The 13,481-nt window shown below is 44.2% G+C and overlaps 1 protein-coding gene across 3 annotated transcripts in view; it reads right to left on the bottom strand.

The window, feature by feature from the left end:
• The window catches only part of SLC12A2 (solute carrier family 12 member 2), a 59,315-nt gene extending 48,010 nt beyond the window's left edge, over window positions 1–11,305 (bottom strand). For 2 of the 3 annotated variants that reach the window (XM_027709061.1, XM_027709062.1), the window contains exon 1: window positions 10,502–11,185. In XM_027709061.1, coding sequence (XP_027564862.1) covers window positions 10,502–11,002 — 501 coding nt within the window. In that variant the 5' untranslated portion in view covers window positions 11,003–11,185. Of the gene's footprint in view, window positions 1–10,501 lie in introns of all 3 variants that reach the window. The other variant, XM_027709063.1, reaches the window with a different exon arrangement.
• Window positions 11,306–13,481: the final 2,176 nt, after the last annotated feature.

Raw genomic sequence — 13,481 nt, 5'->3', positions numbered from 1 at the left:
ACAGGAAAAACCCCACAATACACATCTGTAGTACCCACAAACTTTAAATACTGCATGCAGTTCTAGTCATTCCTCACCATTCCTACTTTGCTGAAATAAGGACAGTGGCACAGTTATCATGAGAAAGTTTGGAAACGAAGAACAGGTGTTAACAACTCTCAACTAATGCTTTGTTACAGCCCTCATTCTGATGAAAGTGTAAATTCTAAAACTGAAGGCAAGTTATGACTTTCTGCATCTTAATTACACCATTTACTTCTTATCAACAGATGTAAAAGTCTGAATCTTTGATGCTTCAAACAGCATTATTTCTCACTTAAAAACTGCTACTCATCAAGCCAGTATCTTTCACAGACACCTGGGACAGTTTACAAATTTCTGATAATTAGTTAGTTAAAAATAATTTTAAGTTAAGAAAATAGATTCAGGTGTTCAGGTTTTTCAGGAGTTAGATGGGAAGCTGGACAGGTTAATACTGCTACCAGTGGGGAAAAAACCCAGTCAGGCAGCACATGCAAAGGAAAACATGGCACAGGACATATTCATACCTCAGTCTGCCTAAGCATCTTTTCTGCATTTTCTTGAAAAAACAAATTCAAAAAACTATCAGAGAACATTGCTAATCATTGCTTATTGACAGCAGCTCAGAAATTTCAGCAGTCATTTTTGGTACTTTACTGTTTGGTTATAAAACAGGAGAGAATTACAAATTCTATCAGTAAATTTTACCATAATTCTCACTCAAGCATCTTTACAGTCATAACCCAGAAAAAGCCTACTAACCCATTAAATGGCATCCAGAAGTTACCTAGAGCAACTGGAGATAAACTGCCCAGATAAAACATTCAGTTTTTAAAACTCGGGATTCCTTGGAATCAAATATGAACAGCTTCAACCACTGGTTACTCACTTCAAGCAAAGGAAATCCTTTGCAGGTTTGCAGCCAAGAGACCAAAACTTTGTGCTTTGGCTATATTACCTTCTCTAAAATTACACATTTAAAATATAGCAGCAAACACCTTTGGCATCCACTTCCAGAGATTTTAAAACAGATTGCATCAAACATAGAACATTAATGTTATCTTAAGCTGAAATTAAAGAGTGTTGTACGTTGATTACAGCAGAGCAATTTTAAACAGAAGAAATTTATAGTTGCAATTAACATGTCAACTGAAAAATTAGCTACGTCTCTGCCATCAGCTTGTGTTTCTCTGTCTTGCACTCAGTGCTTAATAAACATTAAACAATACTTTTTGTGTGTATGTATATATATATATACTTATTTTAAAAGCCATTTTTACTTTTATTCTTTTAAAGGGAAAATCATACACTCATCCTTCCAACTCTTACAGTAGGATGATGCATTAACCAGTCTAGAAGACTGTTAATCAAGAAATTTACTCAGGTAATCGATTTCAGCTTAGGAGTAAAATCCTTGTTCTTTCTAGGTGGTACGATTACAAATATAGATAGGAGCTTTGTCTGTGAATATTAGCACCACTTTAATGTCGTACATGCACGTAGTTTTCCTGACAAATCTCTAAGCTTACTACATGAAGGCTTTTCTCTTTAAGGAGATGATTATCATCCTTCTGTCCTAAAATGAGATGGATGCAAAATGCAATCTGGTAGACTTCTGCTCGAACAAAAAAGTGTGGAATCAATTCAGAAGTGAAGGAACAGCAAAACTGCCCACACTTAAGAGTACTTTAATTGGTGAAAATAGACAGAAGCTGGCCCCTGAGTGATCCTGATGACCTTGATTGCCATGGTAGTGCCCAACAGCCCTCCCAACCTTTTATGTCACCCAACTAATCCAGGCATCAGAACATTGTGCAATACTCCAAGGGTGAGCTCATCCCTTCATCTGTCTACTTTCTCTACTGGAATTTTGAGTTTTCAGCCTTTTCTAAGCAAAATGATTCAATGCTTTTCTAAGCATCACATCAAAATAAAGTCTCTCACAAGGCAGGTTACTAAACAGTGTCTCTGGAAACAGTAACAGTGTCAATACGATTTGATCTGCTTGTCATGAAATCAGCACAGAACATTCAGAATCAAATCTCTGCACCTTTCCCAACAGGAAAGGACTATCCGTATTTCCAAAAGAAAAGTTCCAAAGGGAAGCACTTATGTCTGAAATTCGAAAGCCCCCAGACAGTATCATGTGACCAGACAAACTCCTTTGAAGTAGTTTCTGCATGTGACACAGCAGCAAAGTTTTGTTGACATCTGCAGGTATGCAAGAGCACTATCCTTCCTGTCTGAAATACACATAATGCTTTCATTCTCCATACCAAAAATATTAAAGAGAGCACTTTGCAAAATAAAGAAAACTCCCTACATCTTCACACTTTGATTCATACATTCCTCCATGAAAACTCTGGGCAAACTGATCATGAGAATTAGAGACAAATGAAAAAAAGGCCTCTGTTCAGGAGCTCTGCAGTGTGGACACCCCATGGAAGACCCACAATGCTTATGGTCTACACTCTCAGAAATACTGTAGGCAAAGTCAGGCCTTCCTGACAAGAAATAGTCAATGTGGTCTGTCACAGTAAAAACGAACACCACTAAACGAACAAACCCCCCAAAAACAACAACAAAAAAAACCACAAAAAATCAAAACCAACTAAAAAACCCCAAGTCTCCCCCCAAAAAAGCCCAAACTTCCTTTGCTTGTCTCTCTACTTGTAGTTAACAGAAAAGTGCACCACTAATCTGGCCAGAAGGAAGTATGATTTCCTGCACAAGTGTAGGGGCAATCAATTCATTCACCTTAGGAGGAAGTCTACTTGTAGACTTCATGTAGTCTACTTCACACCTCAAGAATGCACCTTCCCTTTTGCACTAATGTATTTGATCCTTTCCAGAACCATTGTACTCTGAATTATTTACTCGAGTAACTATTCCTTACTGTGCATTGACTGCAATATTCCTTTTGACATCCATTCTCCTGAAAGGAGAAATCACACTACCAGGAAAAATGCATCCAGGCTCTGAGCACGGAAAGTTTTCACATGAGCATCTGAAACGCATAAGTCTGAAACACCCCAGAATGAAGCAGATGCAGCACTTGATTGCACAAGGGCTGAAGTAAATCCAATTAGCAAGTCTCCTGCAGAGCAGTTTTGCATTCTCAATAATAGTCCAAGAAATACAATGTTCTGCAATTAAGTACAAAAGAGAATCTATTTCAATCTTGTCAAGAAGTTGTTTTGAGTACACCAGATTTCCAAGTTGTGGTATATCCCCAGCTAACACCAAGCCCCTCGCAGCCACTCACTCTCTTACCCACCAGTGGGATCAGGGAGAGAATGGCAAAGGTAAAAGCTGGAAAACTTATGGGTTGAAATAAAGACAGTTTAACAGGGAAAGCAAAAGCCAAACACACAAGCGAGGCAAAAGAAGGAATGAATTCACTGATTCCAATGGGCAGGCAGGTGTCAGCCACCTCCACGAAGCAGGGTCCCAGATTACTTGGGAAGACAAACTCCACCACTCCAAATATCCCCTCCTTTCCTCCTCCTTCCCCCCACACTGAGCTTGATGCCATAAGGTCTGGAATATCCCTCTAGTCAGCTGGGGTCACCCATCCTGGCTGTGTCTCCTTCAAACCCCCCTGCACCTCCAACTTCCTTGCCAGTGTGGCAACACAAAAAGCAGAAAAGGCCTTATCTCTCTGTGAGCTCAGCAATAACAAAAACATCTCCATATTATCAATCCTGTGTTCAGCACAAATCCAAACACATCCACTGGGAAGACAAATAATTATACCCCAGCAAAAACCAGCACACAAGTCATCTATACTCCACCTCCAAAACCAGACTAATTTCAGGCATTCTTGCTCTTAACACCTTTTGATTTTCATCCACTTCTGCAAAACAGAACGATGCACTTTGAGGTGGGGGATAGGGAGCCAATGACTCTTTGCAGCAATTACCCTAACAGAACATCCCATTTTTATCAGAGGTCTAGCTCCAAGTGCAGCCAGTTCCTGAAAAATTACATTTAACCTACTGTCTTACAACAGGCTAAAAAGCCAACTGGAATAATCCTAAAAATCATTTAAGTACTCCCTGAATTTTTAATGCCACGCCATGAAGTGGCGAATACAAGCATAGCACAGCCCCTGAGCCAGCACTGAGCAGAGCTGATACATTCACACAGCACAGCACTCACTTCTGCTGGCACAGCCAAAGTTGCTGAACAGTTCAAAAGCAGCATTACTCAGAATAGTCTTAGGAGTCTCTGCCATGTAAACTGTCAGACCAAGCTGAAACACTAATCCAGCATCACAGTCACTTTACAGCTGAAACAGACATGGCTTTTTTTTTGAATTAAAAAAAAAAAAAAAAAAACAACGGAAAACCCCCCAAACAAAAACAAAACAAAAAAACAACCAACAACAAAAAAATTCCACCACCAAACAACTGAATAATCTGAAATATAAACTGTTAATTCAAAGAAGGAAAGTTCACTAGCAAAATGAAGATGCAAGAGAGAACTCTCCTTACTAAAATGGATGGCAGGAATTTTTCTACTCTTTTAATCATCATATCACAAGTCAGTTAAGTTTGCAGACCACAGATAATGCATCCTAAGTTAGTTTTTATGCATAAAAAGAAATTTCAGTAAGTTTGTCAGGCATAATCATTATGCTGAAGTGCACTTCCATGCACTTAAACTGCAAAGCCTGGATAGCTTCCAAAATACTGTAAGGCAAACCACTTGAAGTCAACTATTTTAAAAAATTGTTAGTAGTGACAAGTGACCATAGTGTGACTGCTATTACCTATACCAAGAAGTGTGGTTGCTCATGAATGGATATCGTGAGGCTTTGGAAAAAATCTGAAGAATTCAACAGAAGATGTGGTACGCTGGTTTAAATTACTCCAAGATACTGATCTTGCCAAGCTCCTCCTCTGCAAGAATGTTCTTCAAGAATGAAAATTATCTGAGGCCTAATCAAGTGCAGTACCAAAAGGGAAAAAAGTTAATCTGAAGATGAAGATTTATTCTGCTGCACCTTCCCCTTTAACCAGTTCTGAAATATGTTATGCTGAAAAAAAAGGTGTCTATCTAGAGAGAAGTTAGTGCTGTTCTTTCAGGTTCTTTTGTATGATGTTAATAAAGATAAAAAATATTTTTATTTCATTTTTATATAATTCTCAAAGTTTTACTTTGTATCATACACAATACTTGTACAGTAGTACACATAGATAAAATTGTTAAGTAAATAAATATACGCATATTAGGAGTGCACACCCAAACTTTTTTATTGATACAAGTGTGCAGTTGAAGGACTGTGGACAACACTGGAGTACTGGATCAGGGAACTGAATCACCACATCCAATGCAAGATTTTGCAGTTGAGGGGGTGCTGGCTTTCTATAAACCAGATCACCTCTCAGAACCAACTAAGATCTATGAGGGTACAGCAGGAGCCCAAACTTCTGCTCCGAAATGATAAACTGTTAACAGGGTACAGTTATTTCCAGCTTCTCTTGGACAAAAACAAAGTAGTAAGAACAGTATTAGCAGTTTGCTGAGGACAGTTTCAAGTGTTTCAGTATTCCATAGGTGTTTTGGACTGGAGACTTCTCACAGAGATACAAGCATCAAGAAATGTAAAAATACAAATTATACACAGTCCTTATAAAATACAAGCAAAGTGAGGATTTTCCACATGGATTAAAAAAGTGTAAAAACATCACTTTGCATGGTGTCAGTAAAGCCTCATCTGAGTAGAAGCGCATTAAGATCAGTGCTGTTCAAAAGTGATTAAAGAGTACAATTACAAATTATAGGCTTCTGGGATATCCCAAGAACACAGAGAGCAAGACTAAGAGTTTACTGTTTTATTTTAGCACAATGAAGTTCAGAAAGAAAGTCTGAGTTCTGCTCACATATATGAAGGACAGCAAGAAGGAAAAGCTATCAGAATCAAAAAATCACAGGGATTCAGGAAATAAGAGACTTATGGACACCAAAAAAGATGTCTACTGCAAGGAAGTGCAGTAAAAACAATCTCCAAGGGGTTCTCAGTCTTCTGGGATAGGGGAGGAAGGAGCTTTTAGAGACAGACCTTACATAATTATCATGGTCAGCTAATCTGATGACCTAGAATCAGCTTTTAGCTTTTTATGCAGCTTTAGCTGAGTTCTGCTTTCTTTAGAGGCTCAAGCAAACAAACCAAGAACTGAAAGAAAATAAAAATAAATATTAGAGGTGTAGCAGTTGTTTAACATTTTCAAGACAGAGTATATTCTGTTAAAAAGTAGTGCCATACAGAGCCTTTTCACTTATGTTAAACGTTTTAAGTAAGATGAAAAACAGCAATGCTTGAGAAAATACTAATCTAAGCCAGAAAGACAATTTAAAGAATTTATAGTCATCCAACTTCAGTGAAAACAAACAAAAAAATCCCCCTCCATTCTGCATCAAGACTATCAGTAATGCCTTCTTTCTTACTTCTGTCTCCAAATTCAGATGACAGGTGCATAGATTTTTTGGGGGGGGGGAGGAAGCAAAACACACTCGTGTTTTTAAATGCCTTTGGATTTCTTTTTGTTTTGCTTTATAATTTGAGCCGGGGGGCTGGAGGTGGTGTGAAGATCTTCCTCTGAGATCACTACCTTGTAGCCTGTCAGTCCTCTCAGTGAGCATTTAACCAACAACAGGGCAGAGCTGCCAGTAGAGGGCTTAGTTCACACCGGATCCACTCACCGCAGCTGCGAGGGCTGGAACAAAGCTCATATTAGAATCACTCACACACAGCAAAGTTTAGTCTTAAAAAAAAAAAAACACATCAAAAAGCACCGCAATTCATTCAATTCTATACAGAAAAATCATAAATTAAAGCACAGCAGTGGACAACACTGTGCAACTCTGAATACTTTATGAATAGACCCCTTTCAAAACCAAAAGGTCTATGACATTATGCCATGGTAATTGATAAACTTAGGAACATGAAGGCAGGTGGAATGTCTTCTACAGGCTGTATCTTTATGTACATGTGTAGCTGACCCAGGCAAAACAGATATTCCTAAACTGTAAGACAAGAAGAAAAAGAAAATTAAGAAAAAGAAAATTAAGAAAAAGAAAATTAAGAAAAAGAAAATTAAGAAAAGCAAGGACGCTTTTAATCTTCCTACTGTCTGAAGGCAGATTCCCTCCAGAGGGCAGGGGACATCGCAACTGCAACAAAAACCTGCTGTCATGTCACAGTATGCTGGTTCCCCTCCCACCTCTTTGCTAATAAACACCCTCTCACCTCTGCATCTCTGGAGACTAAAGCATCCCCCTCATCTATGACATAAGCAATCGTAACCCCACCACAAAATTCCCTCTTATCATCTCTCTAAGGCAGAGTAAGATTAATGCCCAGCACCTGGGTCAGGAACAGATTGATCACCTTGGCTATGACATACTTGGCAGCCAATGACATACTAAAACAAGACCCCCTCCCTTGAAATTTAAAATGATCTACCAAGATCAACATTATGCAATTCATCCATCTCAGAGTACTGCAGCATCACACAGCCATGTTCACAAAAGCAGATTCAAGAGTAATCTCTTTTCTGCTAGAACAGCCACTGTTGGAATGACCTATCCTGCCCGGACTGCAAGACAAACCCTTGAGAAATGGTACCCCTTGTGTACATGTACGTGCATCTTCCTCAAACAGTGTATCTTCTTCCAACAGTGCTTTTCTGTGAGAACAGAATCAGTAGAAGAGTAAAACATAATGAACCTTTGTAAACAAACCTAAGTGAAAAAAAAATTTGTTCTATAACTGGCACCAGCATCAACAATGTTCCAACACTCCCTGACATTTATTTACTTATTGAAAGCAAACAGAATAGCACAAACTCTAACTGCAAGGTGAAATTGCTGCATTCAAAGCAGTGAACCACATTGACAATGAACAGTTTTGGATTAACACAAAGTCAGTGCCAACCTTGATTCCCTGGGTCAAGAGCACAGGCACAACAATAGGTATTCACACAGAGCAAACTTTATATAAGGGTACAGAGATGTTTGTACCAGCTGCCCTCGAAAGATATGTTGTACCTGTTAAATTAGTATGAAATCCACAGCTAAAGAGTGACCTTAACCCTTCCAGTTACTGAAAATATCTTCTTTAATGCACTGTATTATTTAGCAGTAGAGACCACTACTGTTAGTCAGCAGGAACTGAAGTCACTTTGGGAATGGAGACAATAAGCCCCCTGAAAACAGAAAAAAAAGCACAACAGCTTTGTGAACATCTTCTATAGAGAAGTACAGTACCATCTTGACTTAAAAGTTATCAGCACTCTGTCCAGAAATCAAGTACATAATCAGAGATGTATTTCATACCCCTGAGATTGGGAGAAATGTAGGTATCCAATGCTATTAGTATGCATGACACACTCTTATTAAAAGCTTTTTTGTGTTCTTAACTTCACCCCGGAAAATGTCTTGCTAAGTTGGAAGCAAAAATATTGGCTTCTCCTCTTCATATAAGCCTAAATTGCTGCTAACACATGAACTGCTTTGGAAATTAAACATCCTACAACAGAATAGCTGTGTTACTCCATTGAACTTCAACTCAAAATCTGAAGTTTATACCTGTGACCCTTTTTAAAATTGATACTAGACAGCAAATGCAACCAAAAATGCATATTCTATCCCCAATATTTTTTTTTTGAGGTGAGGAGGACCCACAGCAGACAGGGCATGACTTTTAAGGAAAAAAAAAATCTTCATGTATACATTTATCCACATTGCAGAACAAATTCATGACATTTAAGAAATTAATGATTTGACTTAATTAATGCTCACAATGAAACTGTTTGGATAATGATCCTGTAATTACGTTGTCTACCACTCCTCTATGCCACAAACTACAAAGAAAATTGCTTGCCTTGAGTTTCCTCTTAATGAAGATATCACCATTTTAGAAATTATAGTTCCAGAATACATTAGATTCTGCACTCAAATGTCTTAATGGTGTCAAAGAGCTTTCATGACTGTTGCAACCTAAACATACCAAAAAACCTACCTGCCAAGCTTAGAAATTTAAGCAATGTTCTGCTTACAGTGCGGAGTATCCAAACACTCGGGCATCCCATCATGGCCAGAAGTCAGATATTCAGGGAAGGGGGCAGGAAATCACTATGTTTTCACATATATTATGAGCGCACATACGTGTGTTCTATTTATAGCACACCTAGTTCATGCACAAGAGAGTAATTGCGAATTTCTATTTTATACTAACTTAAAATCAGACTACAGAACATCATTTAACTCCATCAGAAGGGGACCTGGAAGGTAGAAGTAACTTGCTGTTACAGGTAGTAATTATTTGGAGAACTAATCTTAGATGTCACAAGGAAGTATCTCTATGATACACCCAACAATTATTCCTATCAAGAGTCAGTTTCAAAAAATGGACTTAAACAATCACCACAACCTCCTCAAAAAACAAACAAAAAACCCCAACCCAAACCAGTACTGAACAGCCTAATAATGGTGTGAAAGTTTGGCAAGAACAGACTTTCCCCATGAAACTCTACCTATAAGGAGTGAAAGGTGAGACGAAAAAAGTTCTGGAAACAAAATATTCTTAACTGGGTGAGGCCCACATGCTCCTTTGTTTTCTCTAAACCCAGCGGAAAAACCCCACTGGAACACGGGCTTCTTGGAGCGCAGCAAAAAACTGCGAGGCAAAAGCACTGCAGTAGGTTTATCTGGCTTTAGTTTAATCATGGTAGTTTTAAAAAAAAATACCTTAAGTTAATTCTACGTTCAGCTAACGCTCGCCCTTTAGCCAAGACAGCCTGCAACACAAACAGCTTCCACTGTAACCCATCTCGAATAACACACTGACTTAGTAGTCCAAAATAAAAAAAGCTTAAGGTCCGAAGCCCTGACACCGACAATGGGGCCGCTCAGCATCCTTGGAAAGGCTCGTTCAGAATCTGTGCCTGTGCAGATCCCGCAGCATCTGATCCGGATCCGATCAGATGCAGATCTGCAGATGCTTGGACACAAACCTCCGGCTGCTGATAAATAGGAGAAGCATCCTTATTTATTTATTTATTTATTTTTTATTTTAAGCGTCTCTTCCGAACATTTCCAGTCCCCTTCCCGGATTAATACCTATGGCAAACGCCCAATTTCCCAAAAAATAGGGAATTAATTCCCTATCTGCCGGAGACGATATGGAAGTGGAAAACCTGCTCGGCTGCGGAACAGACCTACATATCTAAATACCTCTCGCACTAGGGGGGGAACCATCTCCCAAAAACACTTGGGGATGGGGGGTGGTGGCTATCACTGCGTCACGAAAGGAAAAAATAAAAAATAATAAATAATAAAACCGAGGCGCCAGCGATGCATTCGCGTTCTTTGCGCCTCCCTGAGGCTGGGCGAGACTTAGGCTTCTCCTTTTTTTTTTTTTTTTTTATTTTTTTTTTAGCTTTTTCTCGCTCCCGGGGGGCCGCTCTCTCACCTTGTCCAGCTCATCGTGCAGCTCGGCCAAGCTTGGACGGAGCAGCTTCTCGCCCAGGTCGGCGGCCGTGTGGCGGTAGTGGTCGATGCGGGGCACGGCGTCCATGGTATTGTGGCCGAAGGTACGCAGGTAGTAGGTGTTGGTGTGGGTGTCATAGTAGTAGTGGTGGTGCCCGCCCGAGTGCAGGCTGCCCTCGCTCATCACCGTGTCACCGCCGTTCTGGACGCCGCTAACATTGCCGCTCTCCGAGCCGCCCCCGCCGGGCTCGCCTGGGCTCTCGCCGCCGGCCGACGGGTCCACGAAGTTCACGCGAAACCTGCCCTTGGCTTCCTCGCCGCCCTTCCCCGCCGTGCCGACATCCCCGCCCGCTTTGCGGGGCCCCTCGGCCACCAAGTCCACCTGGAAGCGGCTCTGGCTCGGCGTGGGACCCAGCGCTCTGCCCAGTGCATCCTTGGCGCCCTCATCGCTCGCAGGCGCCGGCGCCGCCTGCTTGCCCTCCATGCCTTTCTTCTCCCTCGCTCCGCTACTCTGAACGCCGCTGCTGCTGCCCCCGCAGGCGGCTCCCGCAGCTTTTAAGCGCCCGAGCAGCACCCCGGGGCTACCGCAGACACAGCGGCGCAGCCCGCCCCCACCGCAGCGCCAGGTGACAGTGACGACGCCTCCGGTCCCTCCCGCTCGATGCCGCTGTGCCCGGGCAGGAGCGCGCTCAGCTTGCGCCGCTGGCGCGCAGGGAGGGATGCTGGGGATAAAACCGGCGGCGCCGCGCAGGCTCCGCCCGCTCCCGGCTGCGGCGGAGGGAGTGGCGGCAGCGCGTCCCCGGGCGGACGGTGGCGGCGGCTCCTCCCGCCCGCACTATGGCGGCCCCGCCGCATCCGCCCCGCGGCGCCGCTGGGAGGGAAGAGGACGGGAGCGGTGGGGGAGCCGCGCCCCGCTCCCGCCCGGCACAGCCCCTCGTCCGACGGCACGTCTCGCGAGAGCGGTGCGGCGGCGGCCGGTCAGTACGCGAGGTCCGTTACGCCCCTCTCGGATCCCTCAGACACATCGCGGACTCCCTCGCACACCCCGGACTCCGTCACATACCGCCGGTCCCTGATTACAACCCCGGTACCTCACACACATCCCCGAGCCCCCTCCCACACCGCCCGGACCCCTCACACGCAGCCCGAACCCCTCTCGCATGCCCGATCTCCCTCACACACTACCCGGACCCCTCACACATCCCCGGTCCCTCACACACACTCCCCTGGATCCCTCAGACAGCCCCGAGCCCCGTCACAAAATCCCCGGGCCTCTCAGGCACCCCCCGAACCCCCTCATGCACCCTCGATCCCACCCACACAACCCCCAGTCCCTCACACACACCCCGGACTCTTCAGACACACCCTGAATCCCCTCACACACCCCGGACCCCTGCACACAACCCCAGTCCCTCACACACACCCCCAAATCCCCTCACACAACCCCAATACCTCACACATCCCCGGACTTCCTCATACCCCGCCAGGTCCCCCTCACAAAACTGGTTCTCTCAGGTACCCCCTGAAACCCCTTGTACAGCCCTTGATGCCCCTCACACAACCCCAGGTCCCTCACACACACCGTGAATCCCTCAGATGCTCCCAGACCCCTCAGACACTCCCAGACCCCTCAGAAACCCTCCAAACCGCCTCACACACTGCCCGGACCCTTCACACACCCCCAGAACCCTCAGATACACCCCATCACACACAGCCCAGTCCCTCACACACACCCTGACCCCTCACACACATCCTTGGTTCCGTCGCACCCTTGTTCCTCAGACCTCCCCCCATTACCTCGCACACCCCCTGGACTCTCAGCCCCAGAACCCCTCACACTCCCTCTGGACCCAAACCCTCCAAAACCCTTCAGACACTCTTGGATGCTGAGACACCCCCTGAACTCCTCACATACCCCCTGAAACCACTCATGCACACCCCAGTCTCTGACACACACCCCCAGACTCCTTCACATATCCCAGTCCCTCACATACTCCCCAGTATCTCCTCACAGACACCCCAGTCCCCAAAACACCCCTGGACCCCCGAACACCCCTGGACCCCTGAAACACCCTCAGGGCCCCTCACACACGCCTCAGTCCATCACACACCCCTTGACCACTCTCACACCCCCCAGGTACCCCCTCACATACCCCTTGGACCCCCTCACACCCCCCCCCATCCCTCACACACCCCCTGCTCCCCCTCAAACACCCCACAGAATCCCAGAATGGTTCAGGTTGGAAGGGACCACAGTGGCTCAGCTGGTCCCACCTCCCTGCTCCAGCAGGGCCATCCGAGAGCACATGGCATGGGATTGTGTCCTGACAGTTTTGGAATATCTCCAGTGAGGGAGACTCCACATGCTCTCTGTGCAATCTGTTCCAGTGCACAGTCACCCACACAGTGAAGTTCTTCCTCATGTAGCGGTGGAACTTCCTGGGCATCAGTTTCTGTCCATTGTCTCTTGTGTTCTGTTGTTTGGCACCACCAAGAGGAGCCAGGCTCCATCTTCTCGGCAACCCCCTTCAGATATTTATGCACATTGATGAGGTCCCTCCTCAGCCGTCTGTTCTTGAGGCTGAACAGGCCCAGCTCGCTCAGGCTTTACTTGTAAGAGAGATGCTTCAGCCCCTGAATCATCCTCATTGTCCCCAGACCTCCTCACATACCCCCCATACCCTTCATGCGCCCCCAGATTCCCTCACACACACCCCAAATCCCCCTTTTTGCCTTCCAGCCTCCAGATCTCTGCCAAGTGTACTGTAAAAACCACTTGCGTAATAGATCTACTGTCAGTAATGTCTTTTCTGCTGCAATTTTTCATCCCTATCCTCTTAGAGCTCATTTTTTCTTCAAAAGTATACACAGTTCTTTAATTTCAAAACTGGGGTCATTCTGCTTCCCTGCTCTTACTGGAATAAAAGTGCCTGGATAATCCATTAAAGCATAGTAAGTTGGCT

Source organism: Neopelma chrysocephalum, unplaced genomic scaffold (genome assembly GCF_003984885.1).
Source record: "Neopelma chrysocephalum unplaced genomic scaffold, ASM398488v2 Primary Assembly neopelma1_96684, whole genome shotgun sequence".
In the NCBI taxonomy this organism is placed as follows: Eukaryota; Metazoa; Chordata; class Aves; order Passeriformes; family Pipridae; genus Neopelma; species Neopelma chrysocephalum.
Note: the sequence above shows the minus strand (reverse complement) of the source record. Positions and strands in the feature narration are given on the sequence as shown.